General features: G+C 39.2%; 1 protein-coding gene across 5 annotated transcripts in view; it reads right to left on the bottom strand.

Moving 5' to 3' along the window:
- Positions 1-15,811, bottom strand: part of ulk4 (unc-51 like kinase 4) — a 130,143-nt gene that overhangs the window by 16,716 nt on the left and 97,616 nt on the right. For all 5 annotated transcript variants that reach the window (XM_036130229.1, XM_036130241.1, XM_036130246.1 and 2 more), the window contains 3 exons: positions 12,843-12,942; positions 3,746-3,912; positions 1,333-1,434 (listed from right to left, as the gene is read on the bottom strand). In XM_036130229.1, the coding sequence (XP_035986122.1) occupies positions 1,333-1,434; positions 3,746-3,912; positions 12,843-12,942 (369 nt within the window). The remainder of the gene's footprint in view (positions 1-1,332; positions 1,435-3,745; positions 3,913-12,842; positions 12,943-15,811) is intronic.

The raw sequence follows: 15,811 nt of genomic DNA, 5'->3' as shown, positions 1-15,811 counted from the left end.
AATACAGGGTTATAGTATCTATTTATAAAATGGGCAGCCTATTATGTTACTTTCATATTAAGGAGTTGATTAAATTTTCTTTACACTTCTTTATCTGGTAATGTTCACATTACCAGATCATTTCTTCTGCTCATGCCATGTAACAAACACTGTTTCTTTAATCATATGCAGAACCTGGCTAATGTGTTCATACCCTCTGAACTGCCTCACGTCTTTTAAAGTTACAACCACAGACAACAATGTACTTTATTTGGATTTCTCTTGATAGGGCCAAAAATGATTAATGTTAAAGACTAAATGGACGGTTTGTTGTTTGGTGTTAGGTTCAGAGCTGTGGGAGATTATGACTTTGGGGGTGTGCATCAGTAAGTTGGCTTGTTGATCTTGAACAGTTGCACGCACAGGTAGGCCATGTACTATTAAACACCCGGAGCCTTCCAGCAGCGTGGAGGCGGCATTAAGGCATCCTCTCACTGATGGGGGGTGGGTGTGCTTTGAGTATGGCTGCTACACTGCAGCTCTATAAGCTCCATCAGGGTGTGTGCAGGTGCTTTCCCAGAATCAAAGCAGCGCCAGGAAGACCAAGGGACGCCGCATGCAGGTCAGGGATAAAGTTGTGGAGAAGTTTAAACAGCATTTGAAGCCTTTAAGATCTGCTCAAACCATCACCTGAACTTGGAACAGATACTTGACAAAAGCAAACAAGCCCAGACAAACTAACCAAGGCTTTGGCAGGGAGGGCATTTATCAGAGAAGCAGTCAATAGTAACTCGGGAGGAGCTGCAGAGACCCAACGCTCAGGAGGGAGACTCTTAGCATAGTTTGGATCAAAGCATAATTGATGTATTAGAATGGTCCACTTTAAGTTCAGATGTAAAACCAAATAAGAATTTAAGATAAAAGTTAATGCTCACAGACACTGACTGAGACTGAGCTATTTTGACAAGAAAAACATGCAATAAATCAGAATATCATTGAAAGGTTCATTAATTTCATTAACTCAACTCACTAAGTGAAACACATTATACAGATTAACACAACCTTTACTACCTCCAGCTAATAAAAACACAGCAGATTCTTCTTTAATACAATATATACACTTTATATATACTTTAATATAAAACAATTATCATTCTTATTCCCTTACGCTGCTTTGTGTTAGCCACCATATGAACCGCCAGTACAACAGACTGGTGGCTGACAAAGTTCTCAAGGTATGAAAACTTTTGCGAGGCGGCGGAAGTAAAGCAAGGACGTCGACAAACATGCTTGGAGAAACTGTGAGAAACTGTGAGCACAAACACAAAAAGGCTGTGAGAGTGTGGGTCTCACCATGTGGATGAGGTGAGTGCTGAGTTGGCTCAGGGGTCTGTTGGCTACGAGCAGTTTCTCTGCTGCCTCCGTTTCTGCTGCTGAACAAGATAGCCTCTGGCTCTACACACACACACACACACACACACACACACACACACACACCCACACACACACACACACACACATTAAATCATTTATAAAGATTTGACAGTCAATAATGATTTATCCAGAGACTTGTCAAGACTATTCTGACAGACTGACACAGAAAGACGACGTGATAGACTAAGATAGGAAATTGTTTTTCTGCGTGTCGATATTGCCACCCTTCCTTAACAAGATGCTCAGGACAACATAGCTTCAACACTTTTCTTTTGCCACGGCATGTATTTTTTTGCACGTCACTAACAATTAACCTTCCTGTATTCTGTGTTTCTGTTTTTTTTGTCATTCATCATTAGCACCTCGGTAACACGGCTTGGCTTGTTTTAGTTCGGTCCGTGCCTGCAGTGAAACTTTAGGCCAATTAGAAGTGGAATAAGGTGATTAACACTGGCATACGCCTTCTTTCTCTGCCAAAGTTACTGCTGCTCTTCCAGCTCAGTTTTTTCCCTCCCCACCTCTGTACTGAAATATCCGACATGCTCTCTCTTAAAAAAAAAAACAAAAAAAAACCCTGAGAAACAGTTTAGGGAGAGCGGTCGAGTCATGTCGGCTTCCCTTATCGGACCTTATTACCCAAATGAATTTGGTTTAGGCAGAATTTTTCTTTTTAATAAGCTTTGCATTTATGGTAGAATTGATTTCCGCTGCACATTCTCTTTGCTCCCTTTCCCCATCTTCATCTCTCTTTCCATGCTTCCTCTTCTCTCCTCTTTCACCCATTCTTTTACCCTCCTTCCACTTTAGTCCCCCCACCCCCTTGTCCAGGCATTAATATGTATGTGCTGGGCTGGGGTGCACAGTATGGGGAGATGGGGGCCGGTTTGTGTGTATGTGTGTCTGTCTATATAGTGAGGCAAGCTGAGGACAAAGCCAGCGGTAATAATGAGGCCGCAGGGACATAGCCAGACAGGCCCCTCAGTATATGCCTCTGTGTGTGTGTGTGTGTGTGTGTGTGTGTGTGTCCCAGGGACTTCATGCTCTTTCTCCTGAGTCTACAACTTCAATATTGCAGTTGCCTAAACCTGCGAGCTTCATTGCATACATCAATGGAGACACACTCAAACACATACATGCGCGCACCTTTGGGGAGAGGATACAAGGACAGCATTTCGAGGCGGATGACTTTATCGTTTTGCTGGCCGTTGTGGGCTCAGTGGAGATAAAGAGGTCAAGTGTTGGTGAAACCATGTGGAAAATAAAGCGCATCTCTCTAGCACTGACACCCCTTGAACTTGTCCACAAACTTTCAATGTGGTTTACAAAAAATGTGATAGACCAACATAAAGTACGGCATAACTGTGAGGTGGACAGAAAAATATAGCTGGCTTTTCATTTTTAGTTTCAAAGAGAAATGTGATGCTTTGTAGAAGCGTTTTCACTGCATTTACAGTCTTTTGAGGTACAGTGTGTCCTTATTAGCTTTGCATATCTAGAAACAAACAAAAAAAGCTCTCAGGTTGGAATCACAGCATCTGTGACATCAATTTTCATTATTTCTTGCCACATTCTCATTGGATTCAGGTCTGGACTTTGACAGGGCCATCCTAACCCATAACTATGCTTTGATCGAGGCTATTCCAACGGATCTCTGGCAGAGTGTCAATGTCCTACTGGAGGGCGAATTTCAGCACCGGTCTCAGGGCTGTCCTGTAATTAGCTCCCATCAGAGCTGATGGGAAGCACCAACTCTGACCAGCTCACAACCCTGCTGAAGAAAAGCAACAGTGGTTTATGGTCCATTTAGTGCTAATTTTCCACCACACAACGTGTTCTACATGACCAAAATAGACCTTTCTGGCCTCATCGGACCAAAACACCTTTCATCTTCCACATGTTTGCTGCATCCCCTGCAGTTTGTGGCAAACTGCTAACATGACTTCTTGGGGTTTTCTTCTCGTCACGCTTTTCATCGTTATATTAACTAATTTGGTGACATCTAAAGAAGTTTTATCATGCTGGATTCTATTTATTAGGCATTAGAGTACAGGGGTCTGAATACAAATAATAAGAAAAAGAAAATCATGTATTCTTTCCTTTCTGCTTCAAAACTGTACACTACTTTGTGTCGGTCTATCACACAAATCCTGCTAAAGTTTGTCGTAACGTAACACAATGCAAGGTAATGTATAGCCTATCAGGCAAAATGCAAAGTTTCCCATGAAATAATCTCACATAAGTTAAGGATGACATGAACAAAACATTTTTTGACATGAATTATGCCCTTCGTAATAAATATTGGATCAGATTCTGTTACTTTGAGCAATCGTACCTGCAGTGCAGCTCGGACAACAACTGATGTTTGCTTTAGGATGTTTTGTAGAATTTCCAAAAGTGCTTGTAGGACAACAAGGCTGATCTTCCTTCCAGCGTGCTTCTCTCCTTCAAGGTAGACCAGCGCAGCTTCTGACACAGTCCTCACCAACACTTCCACAAGCCCTGTGGAGCAGAACATGTTTCCACATCATGGCTGGACCTGGATTTCATGTTTGTGGGACCCAGAAAAGATGTCCTGCTTGTATAACGATACAACTCAGTTTAAGTAACATTTATTTAGTGCTCATACTTTTCATTATATTTTTCATTATATATATATATATATATATATATATATATATATATATATATATATATATATATATATATATATATACACATACACACACATACATACACACACACTGTTGCACTAAAATAATTCCCTGAATTTTATTCACACACAGCTTCAATACAGTATTGACCTCGTTCACTTTGTGCCTCTGATAACTGTTGTTTTGGTAAAGGTTTATTAGCTGTGGATTCAGGCAGTTTTAAAATTCATAAATTATTTAACAAGGTTCATTTCAAGATACAAAGAAGTTTATATATTGAGAAATAAAGGTTCAATTGGAAAAATTAGAGATTGTATTAATAAAATAACATTTAATACACACAAAAGTACCGAAAATAGGTACTGGTATCGATTCCCAGGTACTGGGTCTTGGTACAATATCGGTCCAAATGTGAAAGGTATCCATCCATATAACTATCTATCTATCTATCTATCTATCTATCTATCTATCTATCTATCTATCTATCTATCTATCTATCTATATATATATATATATATATATATATATATATATATATATTAGGGCTGGGCAAGTTAACGCGTTAATTGCGCGTTAATTCATAAAACTATTAACGGCGATATTTATTTTATCGCGCATTAACGCATGTTGCTCACATGCTTTCAGTCAGTGTCAGTCAGGCAGCACTCTCCCGCTCCCCCTCCCCTCTCGTACATGGCTCAGCGGCGCCAGCCAATCAGCACGCAGGCTCAGCCTGGCCCGCCCACTCAGCTCTCACACAAACTTAACACACAAACAGCTGAAAGAGACCGCAGCAGCGGAAAAACATGAACAGGGGAAGTAGCACCGTTTGGCTTTATTTTAATACCGTAAATGAAATCAAGCTGTATGTTTTGTAAAAAGCCGGTTCATTTCCGTGGAAACACAACAAATTAATCTAAGTACGTGAAAAAACATGAAAATGTCGAGCCCCAGAAACGGAGAGAGGAGACGAAACTTCTCTCACTGCCCCGACAGACCCACAGACGTCTCTGACTGAGGCGTTTCAGTCCTCCAGGGAACATCCAGGTAGATCAGTGGATGGATGGATGGATGTTACTGGAGCCCACACATAACATGTAATTAAGACCTTGAAAGAACCCAGTACATATATTAAAAAGTGTTATTTAAGATAAGATAACATTAGCTAATCCTTTTTTTATCCCACGACGGGGAAATGTATAGGATTAAAGCAACAGGCAGGTGCACACAACACAGACAAAATTACATAAGGATTGAAATATATAAGAGGTGGATTAGCGAAAAAACACTGAACATAACATTATTATTATTATTATTATTATTATTATTATTTAATTGTAATAATAAAATAAAAACCACAAAACCCAAAAGGTCAACAGTTTAATGATACATCAAGCTTAGGGACTGGCTAATATACAGCAGGTCAAAAAAGGCCATATTTTGGCTGCAGTGCTTGCTGTTCTCTTATGAAGAAAAGATCAAGTAGTGCACTAAATTCAATAGATGGGTTGAAAATATCCAGTATAAAATAAGGGCTACAAATGTTACAACACTTTTGTTCATATGGCAGCAGAACATTAAAATAAAAGTGCTCTTTACACTACTTTTGAATTCATTCTTGGAGTTTGTAAATACAATGCGATTAATCGCGATTAATCAGGGCGATTAATCGCGATTAAATATTTTAATCGTTGCCCAGCCCTAATATATATATATATATATATATATATATATATATATATATATATATATGCACACACACACACACACACACACACACACACACACACCAATATAGATTTTTTAGGGCCAATGCAGATTATCTTGTAGAGTAGAGTCAGTGCCAAGTGGCCTTGGCAGTGAGACAAAATTTGTATCCTTTATTTTTCAAATGTTTTGAATTTTTAAATAACATTTCTTTGGTAAATGATAAATTAAAAAAACTAATCAAAATAATAAAAACAAATCAAAAATACTTTATAACTTTACAAGGTTTTCATTAACAAAGCCATCCAATTTATAAATCTGAGTTGTTTACAGCAATAACTTCTTCATAAGTAGTGCGATTCAGCCTGACGTGCTGGATGAGAACACCAAGGACAAATCCGAACTGATAGAGATACATCCCAGCTTTATTAGTGCTTGGGGTCACACAGTTTGTTGGGCTCTGATCATCCATCTGCTTTTTGAGAATTGACCACAGAATCTCAACGGGGTTACAATCCAGGCAGTTTCATCATTGCAGGCCCATAACTTTACTGGTATAGCATTTAATGAGTTTCTAATCAATTTTCTCTTGTGACTCGCTCCACCACTCTAGAAAACACCAGAATCCTGATTGCTGAAAGAAGTTGTTGTAGGAGGATGTTTTAATGCTGCTCTTTATATGACAGTATTGTTGGGGAACACATACATTGTATTTAGCTTTTCTGCTGGACTCATGGTAACGCTCCTGTTTTCTTCTACCGACAAAACATTTGTCAGACGTCACAAAGATTCAGGTTTTTACTCATCAGAAAACAAAAAGAAAACTGTGCTCTAGTTTTCTGCATTTGATCCTGTTACATCCTGCAGAACTTTAGCGCTGCTCTTCTAGTCACAAGGCTGTTGTCCAAACGTCTGCATGTGTATGCCGATGCGCTACACCCCCTGCTGCCAGCGTTGGGCAAACTCTGCACTGGTGGAAACCCCTCAGCCTTCCAGTCGGCACTCCTAATGTATACCATACAAAAGGGTTTAAGTGGACTTTGAATGTCTCTAAAGACCATGTTGAGGCTTTCTGGTTGATTTAGGAACCGTTTTTGATAATGATGGTCATGAGCAAATATAATCAAAGGAATTAAATATATAAGTTGCAACATTCTCCTTGTCTGAATGTAACATTTAACACAAAATCACCATCAAGTTCATGTTCTACTAAAAAAATAAAGGTATCACCGTCAAGTACAACAGTCCGTTCACCGTTTAGACCCGAACCGTGACTAAAATAAACATAATTGCATTATTTTCTAAAAAAACACAACCCATTTCTTGTCTTCCAATTTTCCCTTTTAAATAGCTCAGGGCAGAGACTGACCAATGTATGATATGAACCGGCTAACCTTAATTACTTCCACCACGCACAGACTCACCTTCCATTGCTCATTATATTGGACAGAAAATACCTTCCCTTTTGAAATATGTTTAACAAGCTCTTATGAGCCTCCTGAGACGTAGGGGGCGAGCACAACTGAAAGAGTCTAAACAGAAATGTCTTTAAATACTAGCTTAACACGAGTCATGGATCCCAATAAATGCAGGTAAATAATAAGTCCACACTTCCAGCCATTCATTTCCATTTCTCTTAAAAAAGAAAAGATTCAGCTAAACTAATTAATGTTTTAAATCCTTTTGACTGGGAAAAAGTCATCCAGCTTAGTTTCTCGTTCAAGCAGCTCTTCAGCTAGAATGCAGATGAGTGCTTATTTTTGGTAGTGTCACTGTTATACTACAGTCTCCACAAAGATCAGCGAGATGTGCTGTTATTCTGCCAAATTGCTTGATTATTATTTAGTTGGACTGCGCTGGATTGTTCAATAAAACAACAGACTCTGCTGTTAATGTAGTATGTTCAATTTGAAATGTATCCATAAAAGTGGGAAAGTTGCAAGTAACGCTTTAAAACCAGACCCCACGGAATCTGAAAACAAGGTTTCATAGCTTTCGAATGTAATTCATTGGGATTAAAATGAAATAACTAAGTAGCGCTCTCCTTGCCCCAAATGGTGCTGTGAGCTGTCAGTCACCTGTGTACTATGTTTGATGAAGAAAATACTCCTTAGAAGTCCTCCCCTCCCACTTACAAAAAAAAAAAAAAAAAAAAAAAAAAAAAGGCAAAGTTGGCTGTTTGGGAATTTTTCCAATGGCAAAAAACACAGATGGTTCATGAATAGCAACCCAGTGCTTTTAGCCAAACTAACATCAAAAGCGCCAAAAGTACATGGAGAACCTCTAAAATAGTGGTACTCGACAGATTTGGGCTCGCTATGGAGCTAGATGCCAGCTTTCGGCACGTGAGGGAGAGCACGATGTAGCCCTGTGGAGTGGCTCGTGATGCTCAAATAAACCAAACAGTCATTGTTCACTTTCACAACCACAGATTCTGCCTTGTCTTCATGAATTTTACCATGATTTTAAGAATCCTATGGATGTACAAGTCCCTAACCTGGGAGCAATTTCCCCTCTGCTGCAGGCTGCCTACCAAAGAGATATCTCAGATAATTAATTAGCTGCTATTTTCTTGTCAGAAACAATGACACCTTTCCATTTTTGCAGTATGCTAAGGGACGGTGTAATGAATTGCGTTGGTGAATACACCCAACAACCGAACATTTTCACTTATCCACTTGTAGCTTCATCATCCTTCAACTTGGACTACAAAATCTAAGAGAAATATTAAAATGATGGATTAGTGAAAGCAGCCAGTCAGAACTCCACGACCTTGTTTAGCAGCTCTGCAGCAAATACTGTGACGTAATTGTTAAAAAATGTAATAGAAAACAAAGGAAACTGAACAAGTTGGAAAATATGAGCCAAACTCAATACAAAGATATCTACAGAGCACCTGGACAGAATACATTCAACTTTTCTGCACTCATAAGAGACTCCAAGTACACAACAAAATGTATTTAAGGGCTAAAAAATTGGGTTTTGCATGATATGTCTCCTTTAATAATACAATATGGCATTAGCATTATTATCACTTGAATTCAAGTCAGCACCCAAACCCACAAGCTGATAACATCTGAACATATATTAGATGTGTCATAGCAGAAAATTACCATTATTTATCTGATGAAGACTCTTGGACATTTGAACGTTTTTTTTTTTTAATATGATAAAATGAAAAACACTAAGAAGTTTCCTAGCAGTGAGCTTTTTTGGCATTTTGTCATTATCCGAGTTAAAAATAGACATTGTGCAAAGCTTAGCAGAGTTATCTATTTATAAACCGCATTCAAAGCGGTTCTGCAGGGAAACAACACTGAACGGCTCAGAGCACAACTGTAAGCAACAGAGGAACGCTATCAAGGAACAAAAAACTCATCTGACTTACAAATGGCTAATAAAAAAACAAACATTTTATCATTGTTGTAATTAAAATAATTTAAAAAGTTTCATATTATTTATTAGTTAATTTTTAATTACTAATAGCCATCTTTTGAATAAGTACATTAAATTCTCAGTACCTTTCCTGTTTTTAGTTCAGGAAGAATTGGCAAAACAATTTCTATTTGCTAAATGCCAGAATGACTTTTTTTAAGTTAATTCCTTCAAATTCAGAATTGTCCACACTAAGAAGAATATGTATGTAAGCAATTTGGGAAAGTCCAGAAGATCATGTCTGAGCTGTGCTTGCCTCTGAAAAGTTACCTCACAACAGCTGAGTTCAATGGAAGCACGCCTGTTAGGGATTTAAGATTAACCGGTCGACATCAATACACAGAAACACCTGAGCAAGACGCAAGTGCATCAGTAGAGCAACTGTGAGAAGCTGCAGTTTTGGGGATTGAATCTAGATGCATTGGTTTTCACATCTTTGCCACAAAAAAACTCAATCTGTTGAGGTCCATCTGTAACATGTCTAACACAACCAGCTCCAAAAAGCATTGAGCAACTTTTTTCCTGTCCTCCTTTAACAGATCCAACTATCCATGGTCTATACACACTTGTCTTTGCAGTATCAGAGGGGGGCTGTTGTGAATCTCCAGTGGCCATCGGGCAAGCAGCTCTTTACACCTTGGACAAGTTGTCGGTCCATCACAGGGCAAAACAAAACACACAAGGCAAACAGCAACGCCCACGCACACTTGTACCACCATAGTCATAAAGGTTACCCTGATCTCAGACCTATAGAATATTAATTTGTGGACAGAGGTGAAAATTAGCGAGTGGGCAAAGCGGCCCAGAAATCTGACTCTGTTACACCGGTTCTGTCAGGAGGAACAGGCTGAAACTACTGTAAGAAACTTATGAAAGGACACTTAGAATATGTGGCCTAGATCAAATAGTTAATTCTTCCAAAGACTGAGCAGATGTTTGTAAACTTCTGAATTTTAACAAGGTCAAACATTTTTTATGATTATTATGATTTAGCAAATCTAGATTTTGGTTATTCTAACGGACCTAAAATAGAAAGAAGTTTTGTTTAATTTAATGTAATTTAATAAGAGAAAACTTTATTTTCTCTTATTGGGTAACAAGTTTGATTTCCACAATGAAAAATAGCCAATTTAGTCACACACACACACACACACACACACACACACACACACACACACACACACACACACACACACACACACACACACACACACACACACACACACACACCCACACACACACAGTTTGCTGGGATATCAACAGGGAAATAACCTGAAACAGATTTCAGATGCAAATGCCATATACATTAAATAATATTAAGCACGAAGAAGTTACCTGAAAAAGTTTTTTATTTTTTTTTATAAAAGCTCAAGATAAATAAAACCAGGTGAAATCAAAAACCTTCAAGCACTAATAGTCCCTAAAGTGTTAGTCATTAATTAGCCATTTAGCTGTCTCCTTCTTTGTCCAAACTTTAACCCTAGACCAAGCTCAAAGATTTCTCAGCACAAAAGCACTTTTGATATTGACGGATTAAATTTCTGATCGTTCCCATTCCCAGTGTGTCCATTTCCTTATTAAATCACCGGCTCTGCTCGTTGGTGTTCCAACACTAAACAGGTTTCATATTCTCTCTCAGTGGAAAAGCCCCAGGCTTCATATCCTTGTTTAATCTGATTACAGCCCAGACACTTTCCATCACTCTGCAGGATGCACTCAAATTAATACTCAGCAATCTATAAGCATGTAGATTAAAGAAAACTATTTTGAAATAGCATTTCGCTGTGGAATCGGGTTATCTTTCTCCCGCTGTTTCTCTTCATCTCTGTCACTCATTTTAACCTCCAATTTCCTCTCCCAAGTGTCTCTGACCCAAATGTAGGCCTGTTTATTCAATTCTTCCTTCCATCACCTTTCTGCAACCATTTTTACCTCCTCTGTTGCTGTTTTGGCTCCCTTGTCATATCCCTCTCCTCCCATTCTGTTTGCCATCTTCCTTTTCTTTTTCTTGTTCCCTTCTTCTGTCCTATCTCAGTCTTTATTCCCCAGGGGGGATTATCTCAGTCAGAGGCAAATCTGCCCAATTATAAACCTCATCTCCTCTCTTCCTTACACACACACACACACACACACACACACACACACTGGGTTCTTCTGAGTCCTCTGCTCCACACATGCACACATCTTCTCCCAGCCTCACACATACACGGAGGAATACACACAGATACGGCGCTCGCACAAACACACAAAACCCACTACCTCGTGTTGTTCTTCTTCACTGTCTATTTCATTGTTTAACAACACATGCACACACCCCACTCGCAAACCGCAGCTACCCTCCTCTCTCTGTCACACCTTAAAAAGCCAATTATTCACGCTTCCTCCCTTTTTGCTTTTCTCTCCTCTCCCCTCTCCCCTGTTCTCTGCCGTCACTACAGCGATCTGGAGCAAACGACTCCGAAAACAACGGAGAGAGGAGAAGAAGGGCCAAAAATAGGTGATGAGGGATGTGTAAAACTCAAAACCGACAAAACAGAAGGAGAAGAGATGATGGGGTAAAATGTGTGCTGATTAGTTTGGAAACGAGTGGGGTAGTCAGGGGGGGAAAACAGGACATGAGAGAAAAGAGCAGTAAAGAAGTGGAGACGGTGTTAATTGCCAGGCCAGTGTTAGTGCTGGGTTGACAGTTTCCTGTTGGTAGAGGGGGGCTGATAGGATGATAATGATGCTGACTGGTAAACTGCTGCTCTGCTGACCCGATGGAAACAGGAGGAGAGATGGTGGCTGTGAGCTCACAGAGATGATGGAGAGATTCACGCTAAATGAGTGAAAAGGATAGGCAGACAAATTAACACAGGCTTTCAGGAACTTCTACAAGTGTTAGCAGTGTTGTTCTTTACGACCACTGAACACTAGAGTTGTAAAACCCAGCCAGAGTAAATTCAGACTCCTGGATAGGTGCTGAAATGTTTTCAGAAAGAACTCTGCAAAACTCCCATTTAAGCGTGTTTGCTGTTAAAAGCCACTAGTTTTATAAACTTGTGTATTTACTGCCATTTCAAGTTTTACATTTAGCCTGTATCTACTCATCTATGAACATTGTGTATAAATATTAATTATTTCAGAAATCTCCAAACATGTTATCTCTGATCGTATGACTCCTTGGTGCTATAATTGACCCTGAAAAATCACTCAATGCCTAAAATCTACTAACCTGACAATAAAAAACAACAACTCCATTATCTTCACCACAGGATCAGGACACACATACAGTGGTTGACAATAAGTGTGTACACCCTTAAATAAAAAAATAAGACCAAGATAAAAATTTTCAAAACCTTTACAACGTTAATGTAACACAAACCTGTATATTTCAACTAAACTAAACTAAACTAAAAAAACAAAGTAATCTGTAGAGGTGAAATTTAAAACATATACAACCAGGTTATTGCAGTTTTTTAAGTATGCACAAGCTTAAACTAAAACTTGGTTTTATGCAACTTTTGGTCCATTTTTACCATTTTGTAAAAAGATTTGGAGAATTTTTACCTGGTAGGACTGGGTAATATAACTAGCCAATGAAACAGCCCGAACAGAAGAAGAAAAGCATGTGTGCAGAAAGTGCATACTCTGTACCTTGCTGATGTAGCTCTTGCTGATTCTTGACTGTGTCTCCACTGAGATTACACAGCAAGACGACTGCGCTCTGTCCTGTTCCACTGGTGACACTGTTGGCCTGTAAAAAAGTTGGAGACACAGTCAGCTTACAGGTTTGCTCACCTTACCAACCAAAAAGTGAAGCTTTTAGATCTCTACTTTTAATCAGATAAAATGTCAATGTCAGCTTTATTTATATAGCACATTTAATACAGATGCCTCTGTCCAAAGTGCTGTACACAACAAACAATATAAATATAGAAAATAACAAACACATAACAGGGAATAAGAATAACAAAAAATAATAAAAGTTAAAATACTGAAAATTACTAAAAATAATAAAAGACAATAAACGAATCTGCTCAGTTTGAGTTAAAGGCCAGTGCAAACAGGTGAGTTTTTAACAAGGACTTAAAAATGCAAAGAGTTTGCCACAGCAAATGCTTGGTCCCCGCTAGTTTTTTGCCGTGGTCTTGGCACAACCAAAGTTACTTGATTTGGTGTCTGGTTGCTCGAACTGTAACGCGGACCGTCATAAGCTTGGAAAGATAGAGGGGAGCTAACCTATTCAAACATTTAAAAACAACTAAATCTTAAAACGAATCCTATAGCTCACTAGAAGCTATAGGGTTATAGGTGCAGAGAAGCTAACACAGGAGTCACGTGCTAACACGAGTTGCAGCTCGCTTTGCCTATATCTAGCAATATCTAGCATGCCAGGAAGGATGTTAACTTTACATATGAGTTTGCCTTTTGATAGCAGTGTATGAAAACAGAGCCAGGTGATGGTGATATTCAATTAAATTTGAGGACAATGTACTGTATTTCACTTTGTTAAAAATAATGTAATGTTGCTGTCGGGGAATAAAACCTTGCATCTTCAATTTTAGCAATTTTTGACTTCTTATGAAAATCAACTTAATTGATTACTATTCAGACCTGTGTGCGGTTTTGTAGTAAAAAGTATTACAACAAGCATGTCTCGTAATATTTCCCTCTGTAATGTTTTTTTCTGTTCATATACAGCACTTTGAATCATCTTGCTACTAAAAAGTGCAATATAAATAAACTTGCCTTGCCTATACCACTTTTCCTTGCAGAGTGACCGGGGGACTGGTGCCTATCTCCAGCAGCTATTAAGGTAGAGTATGCCCTGGACAGGTTGCCAGTCTATCACAGCTGGCAACCTGTCCAGGGCAACACAAAGGGAAAACAACAATGCAGAACAACTCATAACTACAGGCAATTTAGAGAGACTAATTAACAGATGTGTTTTTAATCTTGATTTAAAAGAACTCAGGCTTTCCGCACTTTTACAGTTTTCTGGAAGTTTGTTCCAGATAAACGGAGCATAGGAACTAAATGCTGCTTCTCCTTGTTTAGTTCTGGTTCTAGGTATGCAGAGTAGGCTGGAGCCAGAAGACCTGAGTGGTCTGGAGGGTTGATACACTGATAACAAGTCTGTGATGTATTTAGGAGCTAAGCCATTTAGGGATTTATAGACTAACAGAAGTATTTTAAAGTCTATTCTCTGAGATACAGGGAGCCAGTGTAATGACTTTAGAACTGGGTTCATGTGCTCTACTTTCTTAGTCTTAGTGAGGACGCGGGCAGCAGCGTTCTGGATCAAGATCTATTTGTCTGCTGTAAACACACTAAACAGGCTGTTACACAAACATCTGTGTAGATCACTATTCCTTCGTCTATGTGAACCAGTTATTGGTGAACGCATGCATTTCCTGCTGGCTATAGCGACTGAAGGCCAATGCCTCAACCATCAAAAGTGAAACCAGTGCCAGCACTTTGAATCATCTTGCTACTAAAAAGTGCAATATAAATAAACTTGCCTTGCCTATACCACTTTTCCTTGCAGAGTGACCGGGGGACTGGTGCCTATCTCCAGCAGCTATTAAGGTAGAGTATGCCCTGGACAGGTTGCCAGTCTATCACAGCTGGCAACCTGTCCAGGGCAACACAAAGGGAAAACAACAACGCAGAACAACTCATAACTACAGGCAATTTAGAGAGACTAATTAACCTGACAGTCATGTTTTTGGGAGGAAGCTAGAGAACCAGGAAAGAACCCATGCATGCACAGGGAAAACATGCAAACTTTATGCCCAAAGAGGATAGACCAGGATTCAAATCAAGGATCTTTATGCAAGGCAGCATTACTATCTCATGCTCCACTGGGAAGCACACCACACTATGAATAAAAAAATCAGAAACAAGATTTTTCTTTCATTTCATCCATCCATCCATTTTCTAACATCCCTTGTGGGGTCACGGGGGTGCTGGTGCCTATCTCCAGCTGTCAATGGGCGAGAGGCGGGGTACATCCTGGACAGGTCACCAGTCTATCGCAGTGCAACACAGAGACAAACAGGACAAACAACCATTCTCACACACACTCACACCTAAGGAGAATTTGGAGAGGCCAGCTTACCTAACAGTCATGTTTTTGGACTGTGGGAGGAAGCTGGAGTACCCAGAGAGAACCCACGCATGCACAGGAAGCACAACCCACTGCGTCACTGTGCAGCCCAAGTTTTTTTGATATATATTCCAATTTAGCCATGAAACCTCCCACACTAAAATGAGGGGTGCTTCAGTTTCATTGTCCAACCCCTTTATATATATATATATATATATATATATATATATATATATATATATATATATATATATATAAATGAAAAATAATGAGGGACAACTTTTGGACAGACAGCATGAAAACCACTAAACTGAGATACTTTTCGGATGAAAGGAGTTGCCTTATTTTCCCTGAAGAGCAAGGCAAGGCAAGGCAAGGCAAGGCAAGGCAAGGCAAATTTATTTATATAGCACAATTCAGTACAAGACAATACAAAGTGCTTTACATGATTAAGATATAGCAAAATAATAAAATGTAGATAGAAAATAGAATAAAAGCAAGTAGGGATAGAATG

Source organism: Fundulus heteroclitus, chromosome 3 (genome assembly GCF_011125445.2).
Source record: "Fundulus heteroclitus isolate FHET01 chromosome 3, MU-UCD_Fhet_4.1, whole genome shotgun sequence".
In the NCBI taxonomy this organism is placed as follows: domain Eukaryota; kingdom Metazoa; phylum Chordata; class Actinopteri; order Cyprinodontiformes; family Fundulidae; genus Fundulus; species Fundulus heteroclitus.
Note: the sequence above shows the minus strand (reverse complement) of the source record. Positions and strands in the feature narration are given on the sequence as shown.